The sequence below is a fragment of the Mustela putorius genome, unplaced genomic scaffold (genome assembly GCF_011764305.1).
Source record: "Mustela putorius furo isolate JIRA1106 unplaced genomic scaffold, ASM1176430v1.1 tig00000179_pilon_pilon_pilon, whole genome shotgun sequence".
In the NCBI taxonomy this organism is placed as follows: Eukaryota; Metazoa; Chordata; class Mammalia; order Carnivora; family Mustelidae; genus Mustela; species Mustela putorius.
Genome location: NW_025421305.1, coordinates 12,488,808 through 12,512,683, shown reverse-complemented (window position 1 = coordinate 12,512,683; position 23,876 = coordinate 12,488,808). Strand labels below are relative to the sequence as shown.

Here is a 23,876-nt window from a genome sequence, read left to right as displayed (position 1 = left end):
GGGATGTTCTAGCAAAAGGGTCATCAGCAGTCTAAGATGCTTGGCAGTGGCTTTTTCACAGAGTAACTTTGTAATAGTTTTCCCCCCTGATTAAAGAAAATAAGCGTTCTTCTTGGTCAATCAGTAATATGGAAAAGCATAAAACTGGGGAGAGAAACACTGAAATTTCATCACCCTGAGGAAATGTCATTAACATTTTGGTGATCATTCTTTCCTGTGTTTCTCTATACATTTATATACACCCTTGTGTAATTTTACATTTGTCAAATATCAGATCTTCTATTGGAACTATAGAGTCCTTTTAAAAAAACAATCTTATTTCCTCCCCCACTTCTCTTACCTACCCAGTCTTTTAACAGCCATCCCCCACCACCCAAATCGATGTTAACTATGTGCTGCTTATTCATTCATCACTTTTCTCCTGCCTTCAACACATATGACTTTCCTTTTTCTTTATTATTTATTTTTTTCACTAAAATGGGGTAATATTTTAAAAACTTCTTCATATCTTGCTTCTTTCTCTTAGAACATCATGTAAATCTCTGGCAGGTTAATTGTTACAAATCTAACCCATTCTTTATAATGGCCACAAAGCATTCTGGAATGTGCAGACATTACCATTATTCAATAATTCTGTTACTGAGAAGCATTTATGTGGTTTCCAGGTATTGTTACTATGAATGATCCTTCAGTAACTACCCTTGGACATATTTCCTTAAGCACTGGTTGAATAACGTACACTGAAACTGTACCAGGGATTGACATAAAATTTCCTAGTATCTTTTTTCTATGAGTCAGTCTTTCCTTTTTCAGAAAATCAAGACTCCATAGGCTTGTTTCTAGAATTTAAATCTTTTAATCAGGATTTCTAAAATAAAACCACCCTCCATTCTGCTGTCAAAGTTATTCTCATAAATCACAAGTGATGTCCTTTTCCTAACTCCTAACTGCCTACAAGATAAAGACCAGATTTCTCAATGTGCATTCAAAATCTTCTCTAGAGGAGAGCCAATTAATTTCTGTTTAGCTACTATCATATTCCACTTGGCAACAACAGACAGTTTGCTATTTCCCCAAGAGTGCCTTTTTGTCTCCTGCCACAGGGTCTTTCCATACTCTAATTTACTCAATCATCTCTTCCATAAATCTTTTGCTAATAATGACAAGCATAAGTTGTCATAACCTCTTCTGTACTTCCAGAGCTCTTGTTATATTTTTTAAATATAAAATTTATTTGGAATATTTTTAGATTTACAGAAAAGTTGCAGGAAATTACAGAGAGTTCCTGAATACTCCTCACTCAGTTTCCCCTACTGTTTGTGTCTTACATTACCATGTTATATTTGTCAAAACTAAAAATCCAACATGATTAACACTATTACTATTACCTAAACTCTAGACTTTATTGGATTTCATCTGTTTTTCCACTAATGTCCTTTTTCTGTTTCAGAATCTAATCTAGGATACAATGTTGTATCTGGTCATCATGTTGCTGATACTCAATTTATTAAATATATAGATAGAGAGAGAGGGTCCAGTTTTTTTATTTATTTCTGGCAGGGGAGTAAACCTAGTTCTTGTTTCTCCATCTTGACTAAAAGCAAAGTCCAAGATTTTTTTGTTTTGTTTTGTTTTTTGTTTTTTGTTTTGTTTTGTTTTGAGAGAAGGAGAGCATGAGCAGGGAAGTGAGGAACAGAGAGAGAGGGAGGGAGAGAGAGAATCTCGAGCAGGCTCCATGCCCAATGCAGAGCCTGATGTGGGATAGATCCCACAACCCTGAGATCATGACCTGAGCTGAAATCAAGAGTCAGACACTCAACTAACTGAGCCACCTGGTCACCCCAAAGTCCAAGATTAGTTTTATTTATTTTAATTTTTTAAAAAGACTTCATTTATTTATTTGAGAGAGAGAGAAAACATGAGCAGGGGGAGGGGCAGTGGAAGAGGGAGAAGCAGACTCCCAGCTGAGCAGGGAAACTGATGGGAGGCTCTGTCCCAGGACCCTGAGATCATGATGTAAGCCCAAGGCAGACACCTAACTTACTGAGCCACCCAGGCACCTGTTAAGACTCATTTTTTTTTTTTAAAGATTTTATTTATTTATTTGACAGACAGATCACAAGCAGGCAGAGAGGCAGGCAGAGAGAGGGAGAGGAGGAAGTAGGCTCACTGCCCATCAGAGAGTCCGATGCAGGGCTCGATCCCAGGACCCTGAGATCATGACCTGAGCCGAAAGCAGAGGCATTAACCCACTGAGCCACCCAGGTGCCCCTAAGATTCGTTTTAAATAAAGAACAAAATATTTTCTTTGTGATTAAAATAATATTTTTCCCTCATTTCAAGGATAATATTTGTCTAAAAATAAAAGAAAAAATTCCTTAAGTTAAAAATGGGCCCCCTCTGGCAAATGCCACCAATATAGCTTAATTTTAATTCAAATAAAACAGTTACTTAGAGGTATACTAGAAATTTGAGAATGCCATCGCTGTTAACAGATTCCACATATATCTGCAATTCCTCACCTTACTGATCCCATTCTCTATTACCCAAATCTCCCTCACCTGCAAAAATGGATAGAGAGCTGCATGTATAAGAAAATTAATTAATTCTTTCCCTTTTGATTAGGTGGTATGTAAAAATAAAGTCAATCTACATTGATTCACACCAATCTATTGCCTTGGCTTTCCAAGAATTGCTAAGCATCCCCTATGGCCCTAGCAAGCATTATAAGGTAGAAAGAAATATGACAAAGCAAAAGTGAGAAAACAAATTAAACCAGGTGTCAACTTTAAAAAGAATCTATTGATGTAATTCATCACATTAAGAGATGAAGCTAGAAAACTAGAAAATCATAAAAATATATGATTAAGTCCACATCCATTCCTTATAAAAACTTATAGCAGAGTAGAAGGAAACTTCTTCACCCTGATAAAAAGCACCTACAAACCCTGCCACAAGCATTGTAATGGTGAAACATTACCAAAGTTTTTCTTAAAAATTATGCATCATACATTTTATTTCCACTTCTTTTCAACACTGTACTGCAGATCTTAGTCAATAGAGTCAGGCAAGAAAAAAATTCCACAGGCTTTGAAATGAAAGAACCAAATTTAGTATGAGCAATTGTAATGATTTCTTGCAAAGAAAAACAACAACAACAAAGTATCTACATTAATATGATCAAAACTTCCAAGGGACCTGGATAGAAAATAAATATCTAAAAATTTATTTTGTTTCTATACCTCAACAAGAACGAACTAAGAGATGAAATACTAAAAACCACTATTTATAAAAGAAAAAAAGAGATTTGCTAGAATATAAAAATATGTAATATTTTTATGGATAAAATTATAAAATTTTTTGAAGGTTATTAAAGAATGCCTAAACCAGTAGACAAATGTATTGGATTAATGATAAGGTACTCAGAATCAGGAGAATGTCAAATCTCCCAAATTATTGATTTAATAATATTAATCAAAATCCAAACATTTTTCATGGAACAATAACAAGCTGATTTTTTTAAAAACTCAAATTCAATTATTAACATGTAACATATTATTTGTTTCAGGGGTACAGGTCTGTGATTCATCAGTCTTACACAATATTCAGTGCTCACCACAACACATACCCTCCCCAGTGTCCATCACCCAGCCACCATATCCCCTATATCCCTCCGCTCCAGCAAATCTCAGTTTGTCTCCTAAGATTGAGAGACTCTTATGGTTTGTCTTCTCTGGTTTCCTCTTGTCTCATTTTTTTCCTCTCTGATTTTAAAAATTTACTTGGAAAAGCAAAATATCCAACCAAGAAAATGTCTAAAAAGAACTAAACAAGGGAGAGGGGAAGCAGGAGTTTATCCTATAGGTTGTTACGTTTTAATATGAAGCTACGATCACATAGATGAATGGTTTCAGCCCAAAGATAGACAAGTAAAACCATGGAACATAAAAAGATCCAAGAAATAGGGGCACCTGGGTGGCTCAGCCATTAGGCATCTGCCTTTGGTTCAGGTCATAATCCCAGGGTCCTGAGATGGAGCCCTGCATCAGGCTCCCTGCTCAGCGGGGAGCCTGCTTCTCTCTCTTCTACTCCTTCTGCTTGTGTTCCCTTTCTCACTGTGTCTCTATCAAATGAATAAATAAAATATTTTTAAAAAGAAAAAGAAAAAGATCCAAGAAATAGACCACCCCACATCAGTAAGGGTAATCCTTGATTATCCTTTATAACTAATGTGCCCTGAAATAACCTGACTTGCCACAACAGAGGTTTCTTTCTCACTTGTATCACCAATTAATGAACCCATTTGGCTTTCTCTCACCCTCTCCTCCAAGCTGGAAATCTGGGCTGCTTCCCTATTGCAACTCCTTGGGGTTCTTTGCTTCTAGTCTCAGGGTAAGAGAGCACATAGCACATAAAGACCCCCGCCTGCTCTTAACTGTGCACATCTCTTCCTCCCACATTTCCATTGTTAAGAACTCAGGCACGTGGTCTCAACACAACTTCATAGAAGGCTAGGAAATGTGGTTTCTTTGTGTATCCCCAGAAATGAAAAATGATGTGATGAACTACCATTGTTTCTGCCAAAGAGTACGAAAACTTATACATGACAGAATTGGCATAGCTGATCCCTGGGGAAAGTATTAATGATTAATAAATGAGTCTAAGAAGGAAAAAAGGAACTCAATTCTTTCTTTACACTACACACAAACAAATAATTTTCAAACGGATTTAAAAACTTAAATAAGAAAGACAAAAGAAAAAACTAGAAGAGAACCCACTGAATGGGAGAAGATATTTGCAAATGACATATCTGATAAAGGTTTACTATCAGAAATATATGAAGAACTTATACAACAGAACACCAAAAAAGTAGAAACCCAAACAAACCCCCAAATCCAATTAAAAATGGGCAGAAGACATGAACAGACATTTCTCCAAAGAAGGCATACAGATGGCTGACAGACACATTTAAAAAATGCTCCACATCACTCATCATCAGGGAAATGCAAATCAAAACCACAATGAGATATCACCTCACACCTATCAGAGTGGTTAAAATAAAAACCAAAACCAGTAAGCATTGGCAAGGATATGGTAAAAAAGGAACACTCATGTGCTATTGGTGGGAATGTAAACTGGTACAGCCACTGTGTAAAACACTATAGAGATTCCTCAAAAAATTAAAAATAAAATTACCATATGCTCCAGTAATTCCACTATGTATTTACCCAAAGAATATGAAAACACTAATTTGAAAAGATGTACACACCCTTATGTTTATTGCAGCATTATTTACAATAGCCAAATTATGAAAGCAGCCCAAGTGTCCCTCAATAGATAAATGGATAAAGAAGATAACAGTATATACCTATATGCTACATATGGAATACAATGTACAATGAAATATTATTTTTTATAATTTTTATTGTGTTATATTAGTCACCATACAGTGTATCATTAGTTTTTGATATAGCGTTCTGTGATTCATTGTTTGAGTATAACACCCAGTGCTCCATGCAATACGTGCCCTCCTAATACTGGGCTCACCCATTCCCCCACTCCTCTCTCCTTTAAAACCTTCAATTTGATTCCTGGAGTCCATAGTCTTTCATGGTTTATCTCCCCCTCTGATTTCCCTACTTTCAGTTTTTCCCTACTTCCTTCTCCTAATGTCCCCCATGCTATTTTTATGTTCCACAAATAAGTGAAACCATATGATAATTGCACTTATTTCACTTAGCATGATATCCTCCAGTTCCATCCATGTTGATGCAAATGTGGGGTATTCATCCTTTATGATGGCTGAGTAATATTTCATTGTATATACATCTTTATCCATTCGTCTCTTGAAGGGCATCTTGGCTCCTTCCACAGTTTGGCTATTGTGTACATTGATGTTATTGGGGTGCATATGGCCTTTCTTTTCACTACATCTATATCTTTGGGGTAAATACCCAGTAGTACAATTGTTGGGTCATAGGATAATCCTATTTTTAACTTTTTGAGGAACCTCCACACTATTTCCCAAAGCGGCTGTACCAACTTGCATTCCCACCAACAGTGTAAGAGGGTTCCCCTTTCTCCATAAAGTTTTTTTTAAGAGTTTACTTATTTATTTGACAGAGAGAGAGAGAGAGAGCACAAGCAGAAGGAGTGGCAAGCAGAGGGAGAGAGAGAAGCAGGCTCCCCACAGTGCAGGGGGAGCACAATGTGGTCCTCAATCCCAGAACCCCAGGATCATGACTTGAGTGGAAGGCAGTTGCTCAACCAACTGAGCCACCCAGGTGCCTTCTCCGTAACTTCTTGAAAATTTGTTGTTTCTTTTCAATTTTTGCTATTCTAACTGGTAAAATGTAGTATCTCATTGTGGTTTTGATTTGAATTTCCCTGATAGCTCATGATGTTGAACATTTTCTCATGTGTCTGTTAGCCATTTATATGTCTTCTTTAGAGAAGTGTCTGTTCATGTCTTCTGCCCATTTTTTTGACTCGATTATCTGTTTTTTGGGCATTGATTTTGAGAAGTTCTTGATAGATCTTGGATACCAGCCCTTTACCTGAGTGTCATTTGCAAATATCTTCTCCATTCTGCGGGTTGCCTCTTTGTTTTGTTGACTATTTCCTATGCTGTGCAGAAGCTTTTTATTTTGATGAAGTTCCAAAAGTTCATTTTCACTTTTGTTTCCCTTGCCTTTGGAAATGTGTCTTGAAAGAAGTTACTGTAGCCAATGTCAAAGAGGTTACTGCCTTTGTTCTCCTCTAGGACTTTGATGGACTCCTGTCTCACATTGAGATCTTTCATCCATTTAGAATTTATCTTTGGGTATGGTGTAAGCGAAAGGCTGAGTTTCATTCCTCTGTACATAGCTGCCAAATTCTCCCAGCACCATTTATTGAAGAGACTGTTTTTCTTTCCCCCCCATTGGATATTCTTTCCTGCCTTGTCCAATATTAGTTGACCATAGAGTTGAGGGTCCAATCCTGGGCTCTCTATTCTGTTCCATGGATCTATGTGTCTGTTTTTCTGCCAATACCATGCTGTCTTAGTGATCGCAGCTTTGTAATAAAACTTGAAATCAGGCAATGTGATGCCCTCAGCTTTGTTTTTCTTTTTCAATATTTCCTTGGTGATTCAGGGTCTTTACTGGTTCCATACACATTTTAGGACTGGTTTGTGCCAGAATTTTGGAAAATATCATTGGTATCTTGATCAGGATGGTGGTGAAAGCATAGATTGCTCTGGGAAACTTAGAAATTTTAACAATGTTTATTCTTCTGATCCATGAGTGTGGAATGTTTTCCCATCTTTTTGTGTCTTCTTCAATTTCTTTCATAAGTTTTCTGTAGTTTCTTGAGTATAGATCCTTCGCTCTTTGGTTAGGTTTATTTCAAGGTATCTTATGGTTTCTAGTATTATAAATGGAATTTGTAAGTGGAATTGATTTCCTAATTTCTCTTTCTACAGTTCCATTGTTAGTGTATAGGAAAGTAACTGATTTTTGTGCATTGATTTTGTATCTGCCACATTACTGAATTGCTGTATGAGTTCTAATAATTTAGAGTTTGCAGTCTTTTGGGTCTTTTGGGTTTCCCACATAAAGTATCATGTCTTCTGTGAAGAGAGAGAGTTTGACTTCTTCTTGGCCCATTTAAATACCTTTTGTTTATTCTATTATCTAATTACTTTTGCTAGGACTTCTACTACAACATTGAACAATAGTGGCAAGAGTGAGCATCCTTGTCATGTTCTTGATCTGAAGAGAAAGACTCTCAGCTTTCCCCCATTGAGAATGATTTTTGCTATGGGCTTTTCTTAGATGGTTTTTATGAAATTGAGGAATGTTCCCTCTATCCCTACACTCTGAAGAGTTTTAATCAGGAAAGGATGCTGTAGTTTGTCAAATGCTTTTTCTGCATCAATTGAGAGGACCATGTGGTTCTTGTCTCTTCTCTTATTTATGTAATCTATCACATTGATTGATTTGTGAATGTTGAACCACCCTTACATCCCAGGAATAAATCCCACTTGGTCATGCTGGATAATCTTTTAATATATTGTTGGATCCTATTAGCTAGGATCTTGTTGAGAATTTTGGCATTCATATTCATCAAGGATATTGTCCTGTAATTCTCCTTCTTGATGGGGTCTTTGCCTGGTTTTCAGATCAAGGTAATGCTGGGCTCATGGAATGAGCTTGGAAGTTTTCCTTCAGTTTCTATTTTTTGAAACAGCTTCAGGAGAATAGGTATTATTTCTTCTTTGCATGTTTGGTAGAATTCCCCAGGGAATCCTCAGGCCCTGGACTCTTGTTTTTTGGGAGGTTTTTGATCACTGCTTCAATCTTGTTACCAGTTATTGGTCTATTCAGGTTGTCAATTTCTTCCTGTTTCAGCCTTGGTAGTTTATAGGTTTCCAGGAAGGCACCAATTTCTTCCACTTGGCTTAATTTATTGGCATACAGTTGTTAATAATAATTTCTAATAATTGTTTCTATTTCCTTGGTGTTAGTCATGATCTCTCCTCTTTTATTCAAGATTTTATTTATTTGGGTCCTTTTTCTTTTCTTTTGGGTAAGTCTGGCCAGTGGTTTATCAACCTTATTTATTCTATCAAAAATCAGCTTCTAGTTTCTTTGATCTGCTCTACTATATATCTGGTTTCTAATTCATCGATCTCTGCTCTAATCATAATTATTTCTCTTCTTATATATGACTGACACTGTATTTGTTGTTCTTTCTCCAGTTCTTTAAGGTATAAAGCTAATTTGTGTATTTTGGATTTTTCTATTTTTTTGAGAGAGGCTTGGATGGCTAAGTATTTCCCCCTTAGGACTGCCTTTGCAGTTTCCCTTAGGTTTTGGACCAATGTGTTTTTGTTCTCATTGGTTTCCATGAATTAAGTTCTTCTTTTTTTTTTCTTTTAAATATTTTATTAATTTGGTGATTCACAGACCTGTACCCCTGGGGATAAAAATATATGTTTATAAAAAAAAATAAATAAAGTTGGTGGCTTAATAAAAAAAATTAAATATTTTATTAATTTATTTGAGAGAGTGAGAGAGAACATGAGAGGGGAGGATGTCAGAGGGAGAAGCAGACTCCCCTGGAGCTGGGAGCCCAGTGCGGAACTCAATCCCAGGACTCTGGGATCATGACTAGAGCCAAAGGCAGTTGCTTAACCAACTGAGCCACCTGGGTGCCCTTAAGTTCTTCTTTGATTTACTGGTTGACCCAAACATTTTTAAGCAGGATGATCTTTAGCTTCCCAGTGTTTGAATTCCTTCCAAATTTTTTCTTGTGATTAAGTTCTAGTTTCAAAGCATTATGGTCTGAGAATATACAAGGAATAATCTCAATCTTCTGGTATCAATAGTGACCAGATTTGTGACTTAGCATGTGGTCTATTCTGGAGAATGTTCCATGTGCACTCCAGAAGAATGAATTCTGTTGTTTTATATCTGTGAAGTCCATCGGATCCAGTGTGTCATTCAAAGCTCTTGTTTCTTTGTTGATTTTCTGTGTAGATGATCTGTCTATTGCTGAGAGTGGAGTGTTGAGGTCTCATACTATTAACATATTATTATCAATATGTCTCTTTATTTTGGATAACAGTTGGCTTATGTAGTTGGCTGCTCCCATGTTGGGGACATAGATATTTACAATTGTGAGATCCTCTTGTTGGATAGACCATTTAAGCATGATATAGTGTCCTTCTGCATCTCTAACTATAGTCTTTAGCTTAAAATCTAATTTGTCTGATATAAGAATTATTACCCCAGCTTTCTTTTGAGGTCCATTGGCATGAAAAATGTTTCTCCATCTCCTCAATTTCAGTTTGGATGTGTCTTTAGGTTCAAAATGTGTCTTATAGACAGGAGATGAATGGGTTGTGTCTTTTTATCCAATCTGCAACCCTGTGCCTTTTCATAGGAGCCTTTAGGCCTTTCACGTTGAGAGTGATTATTGAAAGATACAATTTTATTGTCATCATGTTGCCTGTGAAGTCCTTGTTTCTATAAATTGTCTCTTTAAGTTTCTGCTCTATATCATTCTTGGGGTCTTTCTCCTTTTATAGAAACCCCTTAATATTTCTTGCAGGGCCGGCTTGGTGGTCACATATTCTTTTAGCTCCTGCCAGTCTTGGAAGCTTCTTATCTCTCCATCTGTTTTGAATGACAGCCTTGCCGAATAAAGTATCCTTGGCAACATATTCTCCTCATTTAGTGCCCTGAATATGTCTTGCCTGCCCTTTCTGGTTTGCCAGGTCTCAGTGGACAGGTCTGACATTAATCTGACGTTCCTCCCCCTGTACGTAAGAAATCTCTTCCCCCTTTCCAGTTTCAAGATTGTTTCCTTAGATCTAAGATTTGCAAATTATATTGTTATATGTCATGACATCAGTCTGTTCTCATTGATCTTGGGAGGGGTCCTCTCTGCCTCTTAGACATGAAGGCTTGTTTCCTTCCCGTTTAAGGATGTTCTCATCTATGATTTGCTCAAATATATTTCAAGACCTCTCTCTCTCTTCACCCCCTTAGGGTCCCCCAAATCCTTATATTGGAACATTTCATTAAGTTACTGATGTTGCAGTTTGATTCATTGGGTTTTAATTTATTTTTCCCATGCTGCCTCAAATTCCTTCTTTTCTATCATCTTATCCTCTATCTCACTCAATTCATTCTTCTGCCTCATTTACACTGAGAGTATGCAACTTAGATTGCATTTCATTCATAACATTTTTAAGTTTGTCCTGATTGGGTCTCATTTCTGCCCTTAGAGATTCTATATAGTCATTAACGTTTTTCTCAAACCTAGTTATTGTCTTGGTAATTGTTACTCTCAAGTCTATTTCTGACATCTTGGTTATGTAGAGACAGGGCCACATAGAGCTTCAAGGACACCCAAAACCATTGGATTTCTTAAGTGGCATAATGGGTTCCCAGGTACTCATTTTATTATTTAATCAGTGAATATTCATGTAAATATTCCCTTATGCATTAAATATTTGATTTTTTAACATTTTTAAAAAAGATTTTATTTATTTATTTGACAGAGAGAGAGAGACAGACAGAAAGAGAGAGAGACAGAGACAGTGAGAGAGGGAACACAAGCAGGGGAAGTAGGAGAGGGAGAACCAGGTTTCCTGCCACAGGGAGCCCAATGTGCAGCTCGATCCAAGGAGATCATGACCCAAGCCGAAGGCAGACACTTAATGACTGAGCCACCCGGGTGCCCTTAAATATTTAATTTTTAATATTAAAACATACCCACGCTTGCACACACACACAAGAAAGAAGTAAGTATTCCCATTCAAGAGAGTTATTGATTTGGCAGCTGCTCAGGAACAGAAAGGATGGGCAAGTATATGTTTTTTTAACACTTTGTCTGTAGCAAAATCCTCTTTTACCATTTAAAGCTTGTTTTCTTCGCAATTACCTCAAAGCCCCTCCCAGTATAATTTATCTCATTTTCACTTTTTTTATTTAACGTCAAAATTCTGTCTTATTTTTTCCTAGTGGCCAGGTTTTATCTGCTCTTCCTAAAACTTCCAGGCAAGTTCAGATTCTACAGAATCTTACTACAACATATGAGGTAATTTCTCCCTCATTTATCTCTACGGGTGACCCTTGAATAACACTGGTTTGAACTACAGGGATTCACTTACACACAGATTTTTTTTTTTTTTAGAAATATAGTATAGTACTGTAAATGTATTTCCCATATGATTTTCTTAATAACGTTTTCTTTTCCCTAATTTAGTTTATTATAAGAATACAGTATATAATACATACAACACATGAAATACATGTTCATCAGCTGTTTATATTATCAGTAAGGCTCCAATTAACAGTGGGCTATTAGTAGTTAAGTTTTGGGGAAGTCAAAGGTTATATGCAGATTTTCAACTGCATGGGAGTTGACACCCTAACCCCCACAGTCTTCAAAGATTAGCTGTATATTAGCTTCACTAGATGGAAATTTCGTGTACCATGTTCTGTTCTATGTTGTCTGATTCACATAGCTGGTATAAACCCCTCTTTTTTTTTTTTTCTTTTTTGGGATAGAGACAGAGCAAGCAGGACAGAGGGGCAGAGGAAGAGACAGAGAGAGAGAATTTTAAGCAGGATCCACACCCAGCACGGAGAGTGACACAAGGCTCAATCTCACGACCCTGAGATTGTGACCCGACCTGAAGTCAAGAGTTGGACCCTCAGCCAACTCAGCCACCCAGCCACCCTTCAACCCCTCTTCTGAAAGCCTTCTCCCTCTTTATATAATCCATGATTTTGTTGGTCACTAAAATCAGAACTTCATTTTTGTTATTGGCTTTTCAGCCAATTTCATAATAGTATTTTGGGAATAAAAGTCTGTACTTACAAAGCTGTTGTGATAACAGAAGTCCACTAGAACTCTGCTTATAAGACAATGGTTTGTAAAAGGAATAAGTATCAAAACCACAAGGGAACCCTTATTAAAATCTTCATCCCTGGGTCCCATATCCCCAGAATGCTTAAGGTGTAGAAAGCTAAGACCATGGTAGAAAACTGATGGCTCCCTATTTGCCAGAGAAGTTTCTCCAAGAAACAGACACCAAGACCAGATTAAAGATGCCAGGGAAGGATTAGGGGAGGATGCTTGTGATGGAAGAAGAGGAGGAAGCCGGAGATAGCAATGGGCAATTTCAGACCATGACAGAGCTCTGACGCTTGTGCAGAAATGGAGACTCTTTAGACTGAGGGCAGTTCTGATGAAGGTTTGGCTAGACCAGTGGGGCGTCCTTAAGCTAAAGTCACCTGGAGGAGGAAAACCAGATCTTGCAGAAATGGTCTGCAAGAATCCACCCTTGGTTCTCAGTCAGTGGCTGGCTGCAGCCTGGGAGCAGCACAGCCCCTGTCTCCAGTGGATCAAGATGGGCAGGGGCTGTGAAAGGAACTCAGCGATGCTCCTCTCCACAGAACTGAGTGGTGCGTGTTCATGTCACCACATGATGGCCAGAGGAAGCCTCAGAGATTTAGAATTTTAGTTCTTGTTCTGCCCCTTCCTACATGTATGATTTTTTTTTAAAGATTGTATTTATTTATTTGAGAAAGAGAGAGAGATAGAGTGAGAGAGAGCATGAGAGGGGAGGTCAGAGGGAGAAGCAGACTCCCCATGGAGCTGGGAGCCCGATGCGGGACTCTTCCCAGGACTCTGGGATCATGACCTGAGCCAAAGACAGTTGCTCAATCAACTGAGCCACCCAGGCACCCTACATGTATGATTTTAGAAAAGTAAGCTATGAGCATTAATTTCTTCACTCTTTCCAATGAAATGATAACAATGAAAAAAACTAAAAATTGCTGAGCCCATAGCAAAGTGTAATTATAATGGTCAAAGGAAAGGAGTATAAAAGTGCTCAGGAAAAACACAGTAAAATAGAAAAACAATGTAAATGTTATTGAAGGCATTGCCCAAAATCCATAATCAGATGAAAGAAAAGGTTAATAATATCAGGGACATGGACATTTTATTAAAGAAGATCAACACATGATTACTATGATTAACCTTCTCTCTAGACAGAATTTCATTTCTCCTTTACACATCTGACATACACAGCCAGCTATATAGTGGGGTCATAAATATGTTCATTCACTCATTTATTCAATACTCAAGTATCTATTGAGAACCCTGTATGTCCCAGGCCCTCTTTAGAAACGAGGGTTGCAGAGAAGAAGTAAAACAAGCCCCCAACAAGAAAAATGTTTCCACTGCCTCATGTGTGAATGGTGACGGGTGACCAGTGGCCAAGAAATGTCTTTTTCATTTCTCCTATCAACACACTCTTACGGCTTTAGCTATGGATCAGAACGGTGAATGACCTTTTTTGTTTTCCCTTTTCCCCCTTTGAAAATTCAGATTGTTCTCTGGCAGCCAGTAACAGCTGATTTAATTACGAAGCAGAAAGAAGTCCATTTTTTTGTGAATGTATCTGATGTAAACCTTGTGAAAGCCCATTTACATGACAGCACAATCCAATTCAGGTAGGCGGCATTCAATATTTACTGAGTAGCCTTTATAAGCACCTATGATGCATTTTATTAGCAGACAGTATGATATCTTCCAGGAAAAATAAACACTTATGTTGAACATGGCAACATGGAAATCTCTGAAGTGGACTGGTGAGGAGGCCCCAGTGGCTAGCTCTGTGACCTTGGACAAGTGGCTTAATCTCACAGGAAAATGCCTCAGACTCAGGGATCTGTGGAGACCCTTTGAGTTCCTCCTTGTTCCTTCCTTCCTGTGGTCCCTCTACTCTGTGCCTAGACATGGGAAGCAAAATGATCATTCACCTTAGCAGGTGTTCTCGTATCTCTTGAAAAAGCAGCTGCTAAAAGGGATTTGGCTTCCTCCCTTGCTTCACAGGATCAGGGAACATTTCTGAATGTCTGGTCCTAAATAAAACATTGTATCAGAGGCAATTTCTGTTCAGACTCCGTGTCCCCTTCCTCTTGGATTCTCCTGTCCAGGGTCTCCTTCCTGCATCCACTGCCCAAGAGCCAGTCTTCCTTCTGCTATGCTAGTACTTCCTGGAGGCCATGCTCTTTTCTGTGTATCAACAGGCAGCCTTTGGATAATCCACTATGATAATTACTAATAATATGTTTTGTGTGTTTACTGCCTTCCAGGGACTGTGCTGAACCTTCCTATACATTGCTTCATTTAACTCTTATTTAACTCTGTGAGAGAGATATTATCCTCATTATGCAAATGAAAAAATGTTTCGTATTCACAAAGGAATCTTGCAAGATCATACCACATAGAACATAGCAGAGCTAAGGGTTGAACTCAGACTCTTCTGAAGTCAAAGTCTTGGCTTTTGTCTGTTGGCTTAAATAAAAAAGGAAAATGATATTAAAATGATAGCTAACTTTCAAACTGTTCATCCCAAGTGAAGGAAAAGCTTAATTCAGTTAAAATGTTTGCCTAGTTTACAAGGTGGTACTTCTCAAGAGACTTAAACAAGGTGACTTTCCGGTATTCTTCCTTTCCCTGTGCTATGATTTCTCTAGAGATTTGACCATCTTTGGCTATGCAGAACATCTGGTATAGGCTAATGGTTGTCACAATGAAAAACAAAAAGAAAAGGCTTTCTGCTTTTCCTTGGTCCTTAACTGAAAACAGAATAATAACCAATGTTACTCCGGATTTAAGAAAGTTGTCCATTAACCTATACGTTAAAAACTGATAAATCACAATCGAGGAATGTTGGTAATGGTACAGACAGGGTGAGTTTCTGGAAGCCCTAAAAACATACCACATAGGATCCGCTTTCTCTCCAACACCCATGTGGGCTTAATCAAGAAGGTTTGTGAATTTCAGTTTAGTATAATATTCTGGGTTATTGTTTGCACCTTGGTGACTTTTTGCTTGTTAGATATCTCCATGATTTTTCCCCATGCTCACCTGTTGTGCCTGCAGTGGGCAGGGAAAATAAGAGTCCTGTTTGGGAATCAGCTCTCCTGTTTTGTCCCCAGCATCTTGGTGGAAGAAGTGAAAGATCTTATCCAACAGCAAACTCTCAATGACACTGTCATCCCCCGGACCTTTTCCTCATATTATGAACGTTATCACCCACTAAATGAGGTAAGTCATTACATTTCTCTCCAAAATTACTACTTTCATTTAATTAGCATTGCCATTTCAACCATGGGATATTATTAAAGAAACACAATTAGTGGGAGAGGGTTAAAAAAACCTCGTGATTAGGCTGATTATATGGTGGTAACTTATCCTCTTGTAGATGTCTTCCCTGAGAAGATTGCATCGTATTTTGTAAACTGCGTCTAAGCAGGCTGTTTGTCCATAGCTGGGAGTATCTCTGTTAGGAGTAATACTGCATGCTAACGAATAACAAGAAATAAAAAATAGGACCTTCTTATTGAAACTGCTACAAAAAAATTAACAATCCAATTAATCATGTCTCTTTGGACCATTACCCTGATTGTACTCTTAGTGAATAATGGCAACATTATCTCACTGAATTAAAGGAATTTATTCACTTACATTTAGTACACTTAAGCACATTTTATTTCCCTTAGGAGGAATCTATTTAACAACAACAACAACAACACCTGTATTTTAATCATTCACTACCTGTATTTTAATCAAAAAGTTGACTTTTTTTTTTCTATCAGTACTTACCTGTTCCAATTTTTCTAGAGGGAACCTGAGAAAGATGCTGGGGCTCAGTTGACTGACGTAAGCTTTCATGTAATCCTCTAAGAATCATATCTTCATATTTGTTATTTGAAAGAGTCAACTCTTTGGAGGACTTCCTTTTTTATATAGTTTGCTCCAAGTAATAAAAATCCCTTGATACCTTTTTTCTTTCATAGGAGCATGCTGCTCTATTGCTTAATATAAGTATTTTTATCCGTTTTGGCTAGGTGCCCAGAAACTGTTAAGGACCATATCCATGTTTTTAAGACATCTAAGACTTAAGAAATAAGAATCAATTTTCTGTTTAATCTTCAAAAGCATCTGTTCCTTTCCAGTTAGTTAAACCAGAACTCAGCCTGCTTCTAGAATCAATGTGCCTGGCTGATTGATGGGGAGCTTAAAATTGCATCCCCTTCCTATATCTCCCCTCTCTTGTCTCTATTCGGCCGAGACCTCTTCCCTCCAGCGTCCATCATCAGCCCTGCAGAAGCAAACTTGATGACAGTGGTTGCAAAGCTCCGTCAGCATGATTTGCAAAAAAATACGTCATGGCTGTCTTGAATTGGGTGGGGAGGGAGGAATGTCTTAAGAAGTATTTTTAAGTAGTTTTTAAATAGTTTTCAATTCTTTTGTTAGAAGGTTACTTTTTCTTACTTTGTCTCCAGGAAAGACATGGGTGGGGGGGGACACGACTGTGTTGGTCAACCCTAACAAAGTGCCACAGACTGGATCACTTAGACCCCAGAAATGTACTCTCTCACAGTTCTCAGGCTGGAATTGCACAGTCAAGTTGTCAGCAGGATTGGTTTTTCCTGAAGTGTCTTTCCTTGACTTGCAGATGGCTGTCTTTTCACTGAGTCCTCACATGCCCTTCTCTCTGTGTGTACCTCCCTGGTTTTTCTGTGTATGTTTATGTCCTAATCTCCATGTCTTATGAGGACACCAGTCAGGTTGGATTAAGGATGACACTAACAGCCTCATTTTAATTTAATTACCTCTTTAAAGGCCCTATCTTCCAATACAGTCACATTCTAAGCCACAGGGAGTTAGAGATTCAATATGTGAATTTGGAGGGGAACACAGTTCTGTTTGTAACGATGACATTGCAGAACACATTTTGCACCTCTCCTCCCTCCCACCCTCAGTCCTTAGGATTCATAGGAACGATGGCCATCTTGTGTTCAGGAAATTCCACCAAGTCCTTCTTTCCCCTTCAGCACTGATCGCTCCTTCAGCCCTCACCACAAGGTCACCTGGTGGGTCAGAGGGGTTCTTTTGTCATTGATTCTTGCTTGGTAATCTTTTTTTTTTTTTAATTTTTTATTTCTTTTCAGTGTAACAGTATTCATTGTTTTTGCACTGCACGCAGTGCTCCATACAATCCGTGCCCTCTCTGATACCCACCACCTGGTTCCCCCAACCTCCCACCCCCTGCCCCTTCAAAACCCTCAGGTTGTTTTTCAGAGTCCATAGTCTCTCATGGTTCACGTCCCTTCCAGTTTCCCTCAACTCCCTTCTCCTCTCCATCTCCCCTTGTCCTCCATGCTATTTGTTATGCTCCACAAATAAGTGAAACCATATGATAATTGACTCTCTCTGCTTGATTTATTTTACTCAGCATAATCTCTTCCAGTCCTGTCCATGTTGATACAAAAGTTGGGTATTCATCCTTTCTGATGGAGGCGTAATACTCCATAGTGTATATGGACCACATCTTCCTTATCCATTTGTCCGTTGAAGGTTGTCTTGGTTCTTTCCACAGGTTGGCGACCGTGGCTATTGCTGCTATAAACATTGGGGTACAGATGGCCCTTCTTTTCACTACATCTGTATCTTTGGGGTAAATAGCCAGTAGTGCAATTGCAGGGTCACAGGGAAGCTCTATTTTTAATTTCTTGAGGAATCTCCACCCTGTTCTCCAAAGTGGCTGCGCCAACTTGCATTCCCACCAACAGTGTAAGAGGGTTCCCCTTTCTCCACATCCCGTCCAACACATGTTGTTTCCTGTCTTGCTAATTTTGGCCATTCTAACTGGTGTAAGGTGGTATCTCAATGTGGTTTTAATTTGAATCTCCCTGATGGCTAGTGATGATGAACATTTTTTCATGTGTCTGATAGCCATTTGTATGTCTTGCTAGGAAATCTTAACCCATGATAGGGAGAAAAACAAATGGCAAAAAAAAATACTTCTTAAAACAAATGGCAAAAGAAGAGCATTATTCAAAGGATGTTACCTTCATTAACCCAGATTAGATTGTGAAATGAATCAAGCTTTCTGTAAGGCTGCCTTCATCCAACACAGCCTCCATAGTTTCAGGAACCCCCCTGAACCAGTAATACTGTGACACAAAATATTTTCATGTAATAGTTCTTTCAGATGCACTCATGTCTTAGAAGAGTAGCACAGTAAACAGAGCCCCAGTGAGGAAACCTCTGATAGGTAGACAGCCAACACCTCAGACACTGGCAGCATTAGTATTTGGTGACAGGTAGGCCTTTCAAGAACATCTTAATTCCCAGCACTGGACAACCACTCACCCTAGTGATATTACTCTAAGAGCATCCATGGGCAAATGGTGCCCCAGTTCCTATCAGCTAGGATTGCAGTTTGAAATTACCTCTTGTTAAGGTCCCAGAGATGAGACCAAAGACTGGTCATTTCCATTTCAGAAGGTATAAAAGTACAAAGGTGGCCCCTGAGAAGTTGGTCTCCATTAAAACGTGCCTGAATTCCATCATTCAAACTGTGCTTTGAAGGGGACACTAGCCTAAAGTCAGGGCCAGAAGGTTTTGGTTTTTTTCCTTCCACTGTAGTCTTGACAGAATCACCAGTACCACTAGACTTCCAGCCAGGAGAAAAGTTCTGAATCAAATTTCTCAGAGAAAGAGAGAATGTTTCCTCCAGATTGTCCTCATCTTCGCGTCCTCTCACTTTACACAACTTGTTGTGAGTATACCAGTCTCTAGTGGGAACAAGGGCACTGCTATTTATCCTGCACAAAGACAGTGCCCAGGACTTCCTTGGGTTACCCTTGAAAAGTGAATATTTAAAAAAAAAAAAAGTCCTATAGAAATGTGAACTCATGAATGAATGGTAAAGAAGATTGTACACACAGAGACAGGGATTCGATGTGATAAGCCTTTAAAAATAACTTTCAGGGCGCCTGGGTGGCTCAGTGGGTTAAGCCGCTGCCTTCGGCTCAGGTCATGATCTCAGGGTCCTGGGATTGAGTCCCGCATCGGGCTCTCTGCTCGGCAGGGAGCCTGCTTCCCTCTCTCTCTCTCTCTCTCTGCCTGCCTCTCCATCTACTTGTGATCTCTCTGTGTCAAATAAATAAATAAATAAATCTTTTTAAAAAATAAATAAATAAATAAATAAATAAATAAAAATAACTTTCAGGAGATCTATTCTAAAGATTAATTTTCCTGCTTTGTCATAAGTTTCTTAGTGCTTTTCTACTCTTCCTCTAAACCTTGATACCTTTGAAAATTTTAATTTTATTGATTTTCCTAAACAGCAGAAGAAACACCAGGGTGTAACTCCTTTGATTCCTCCCTCTTTCTTTATACAAAGGTTTTAAAGGGATCACCTTGCCTTGCAGAAGTTGTCTGCTTCCTTTGCCCAGGGAAATGCTTTGAACTTGCTCTGTGACTAACTGCTGGTTTCTGTTTTGATAGATCTATTTTTGGATGGAAATCATAACTGAGAAGTATCCTGATATGCTTGAAAAAATCCACATTGGATCCTCATACGAGAAGTACCCACTGTATATTTTAAAGGTGTGTTGTGGGGAGAGTCACTCATCTCTCAACTTTGAAGAATGTATTAATTCTCCACTGCTGCTTGTTATAACTGGGATTTTTTTTTCTTTGAGCTAAAGAAGTATCTGTATTGCAAGTGTTCCTCAATGTTAATATCCAGCTATTTGGGGATTGGTTATTACCTTTACATTCTTTCTTTCACTAATGCAGTACTGGCATGAGAGTAGAAATCCTATTTTGGGGGATCTACGCTGTCTCTATCTATGGGACATAGATAAGCCATTTAACCTTCCTGAGCTTTGTTGGCTCACCTCATAAAAGGAGGGGAGTCATTTGGATTATTTTTCAAGTACCTTATTTATTTACACCCACCACCACCACCTCTGACTGGCTTACCTGGGAGGCAGGGGGAATGGAGAGAAATCTGTTGTCAGACAAACACTGATACTGATCTAGTTTTTGCAACCAAAGAAACAGCTGAGCAACCAAACCCTGGGGGAGAAAAGGGACTGTGGCAGTAGGACTAATATGAAAGCTTCTGCTCCAATACCTGTCCATTTGGATTTTTTTTTTTTTTAGTTGAATAAATTAGCCTTTGTAAAAGTCTGTGAATATGGTCAAAGAAAGAATTTTTGGGAGCCAGGAAACCATGCTAATTCCTGCTGTTAATTTCTAATTCTGAATTTCTTTTTCTTCTTTTTTTTTTTTTTAGCAGTTCCCTGGCACCCCTCCCATCCAAATACTTAGAAAGCAGTTCTAGGGAAAAAGTAAGCATCAGAAAACTAAATTTGATTTAAGAACATTTAATTTACATATAGTTTCCCAACATTACCTATCTAAATTGTGAGAGGTGAGAGTCTTTAGTCATCCAAAGATAAAGTTTTGAGTCAGGGTTCCTGGGTTTTCATCTGTTTTGTTAAGAACCTGCAGTGCAAACTCAAGGTATGAAACATCAGGTCCTCTTGAAAGCTGAGTTGGTCCATCCAATTAACTCCATGCAGTTGTGGTCTACCCATCTATGGAATTTGCGTTCGGCCCTATTGTGTATACTCTTCAGCACTTGTGTTTCTAGAACCCAGATTCACACATTAGAAGATCATGCTTCTTGCATGCCTTTCCTTTGTACCAGTCTTACTTGACCAAGGACGTGATATGATGGGAGTCTCTGGGGTTCCTTCATTTCCCGGTGTCCGGATCAGTACCCAAGAGAGTTTGCTTGGCACCGTTAGACAGAAAATTGAGTCCGACAACTCGTCCAGACAACTCAAGATTTTTTTTTTTAATTGCATAGATTCAATCAGCCAGATAGTTCTTCTCTGTGTACTATTTCATTCTTGGAAGCCAATGTCCTTTGACTTTCTCTGTTGCTTTCTTACTGGATTATCACTAGCTCCAAGTTAGTTAAGAAAAAACTTCCCTGAGTGTTGTGGAATGGCAATAAATATTTAACTCTCTCCTTTTCTTTCTTTTTCTTTTTTTAAGATTTTATTTATTTATTTGACAGACAGAGATCACAAGCAGGCAGATAGGCAGGCAGAGAGAAAGGGGGAAGCAGGCTCCCTGCCGAGCAAAGATCCTGATGCGGAGCTCGATCCCAAGACCCTGAGATCATGACCTCAGCCAAAGGCAGAGGCTCAACCCACCGAGCCACCCAGGCACCCCTAACTCTCTCCTTTTCTTATTTTGGAATTTCAACTCCACATATTTGTTTAATTTTATAACACTCTGCTCCCACCCTCATTGTGTTGAAACTGATTTTTAAAAGCATGCGAACCATGATTCATTTTGTGTGGAGATTTTCTTGAGAACATTTCTGAAGACACCAAAGTCCATCACTGAGGACAGATTGGGAATTCTTATTCCAGAATGGCAACTTGCACTAGCTCCCATACCATGAATCAGAATGAGGCCTCTGTCCCTGGGCCTGGTGGTAATAAGTTTCTGTGAACTTAGATGTGTGCTTCATTTTGTGTGAAATGAGGGTAATAGTCTATACATAAAAAGTATGCACCCTGGGGAAAATGGTAAGGGAGTCCAAATTTATCTTCAGCATCACTGGCTTCCCTTCCCACACCTTTCTTTATTTCCGTCTCCTACAGAAAGCTGCCCGTACTGCATGGACCTATTTACCTCACGGAAGTGTCAAAATACAGCTGTATTTCTAGTACTGTAGTCTTTATTTCCACACTTCCACATGCAGCTCTGGTATGACTAAGTAATTGTGGAAGAACAAGAGGGCCCTAAATCAAAAGTTCTGAGTGCAAATGTCAGTCCCAACTCTCACCAGCTGTGTGACATTAACTAGTATCCTTTAATCTCACCACCCTTTAATGTCCCCAGGAAACCCTCAAAGGAATGCAGAGAATAATGTGTGTTTCACAGATTTGTTGCAAGAATTAAATATAAGCACTATATAAATGGAAGTACTATACTGAAGCTTCTTGTTATTGTTGTTGGTTTTCTTTGGGCAGGTTTCCAGAAAAGAACGAACAGCCAAAAATGCCATATGGATCGACTGTGGAATCCATGCCAGAGAATGGATCTCTCCTGCTTTCTGCTTGTGGTTCATAAACCATGTAAGTATTTACATTCTCTTCCACCAGAGTTTCTCAGTGCATGGCCTAAGACAACATGTGCAGAATCAACTGGACTGTTTATTAAATGCATTTTCCCAGGTTGCATTCTAGAATTCTCAACTTAAACTCTCTGGTGGTAAGATTTGGTAATCTACAATTTTCACAAGCTAACCAGATGACTTGGTGTACACTAAGTTTGAGACATAATTTTAAGCACTTAAATCGCGCTAAAGATTGCCCACCTTTTCCTTCCTACATTTCAGGCTAAGGCTAAATGCTGGAAAATAATCAAGAAATATTTTGCAATAGTATTGTGTTTACTAAGGACAATAGTCTGCCCTTGAAAAGTGAACATACAGTACAACATTACAGAGAAGATCATATATTCTAATATATTATAATGGGGGATTTTGTCCGTGAAGAAGGCCTTGGCAGCAAAAAAATCCATATATAAGACAAAGAGTATGGCATAAAAATAAAAATTATAATGACTATAAACCTCTATAATAAATGAAAACATAAAAATTCTGCTTCACTTCCTATAAAATGGGCATAAATGTTCCCTCTATTGATTTATATAAAGAGCCTCTACTACTGGAAGAATAACTTAAAGTATGTGTCCTTCTGATAATGGTTCTGGTCTCTGTATTCACAGGTATACAACTATACAAAATAGATTTGTTCTTAAAAATTAAAAGATAGTCACTTAGATTGATCTGTCTTAACAAATGAGGTACATCAAAGGTAAAATCATTTCTGCCTTTGCTGGGTCTTGTCAAATACACCATCTTTGTCTACCTTCTCCTGCCTTGCCATCTGGTCTTCCCCTGATGGGAGCTGCTGCAATCCTGAGCCTTCTGCAAAGTGGCCCACCACCATCAGTACTACCTTGACCAAATGAGGCTAGTTCTCAAATGACTAGATCCTTAATACAGCCCAGACATTTGAAGATCCTTCCTCATGATGGGTAGTTTTATTCATTTTGGGTAATGAACGGAGTACCAGTTAGTGGAGAAAGAAAGGTGCAGAGCAAGCAAGAAAGAACACCTTTTTTTCATTCCATCACCGAACCTGGAGAGGGCCAGAAAGAGACTCTAATTCCTATTGACTCTAATTCCTATTGGGGAAGTTGTCCTTACTTGTCATCCTTCTCAAACTGACACCTCTTCTCTCCTATTACACATGCTCTCCCCTACCCTGCCTGCTTGCCGAATCTTTGCAAGATTAAATTATTTATCCCACAAATATTTATAAATTGCCTATGAGTTTCCAGACTCTGGAGATACCATGGGAAAGGAGATATAGCCCCAAAACATCACCATCAAGTATTTTGCCCCA

The 23,876-nt window shown here is 38.5% G+C and overlaps 1 protein-coding gene across 2 annotated transcripts in view; it reads left to right on the top strand.

Annotated features, from left to right (window-relative positions):
• The window catches only part of CPB2 (carboxypeptidase B2), a 60,549-nt gene that overhangs the window by 13,846 nt on the left and 22,827 nt on the right, over window positions 1-23,876 (top strand). Inside the window, exons 2-6 of one of the 2 annotated variants that reach the window (XM_004759214.3) lie at window positions 11,517-11,592; window positions 13,897-14,021; window positions 15,516-15,624; window positions 19,879-19,980; window positions 22,434-22,538. In XM_004759214.3, the coding sequence (XP_004759271.1) occupies window positions 11,517-11,592; window positions 13,897-14,021; window positions 15,516-15,624; window positions 19,879-19,980; window positions 22,434-22,538 (517 nt within the window). The remainder of the gene's footprint in view (window positions 1-11,516; window positions 11,593-13,896; window positions 14,022-15,515; window positions 15,625-19,878; window positions 19,981-22,433; window positions 22,539-23,876) is intronic. The other variant, XM_013059796.2, reaches the window with a different exon arrangement.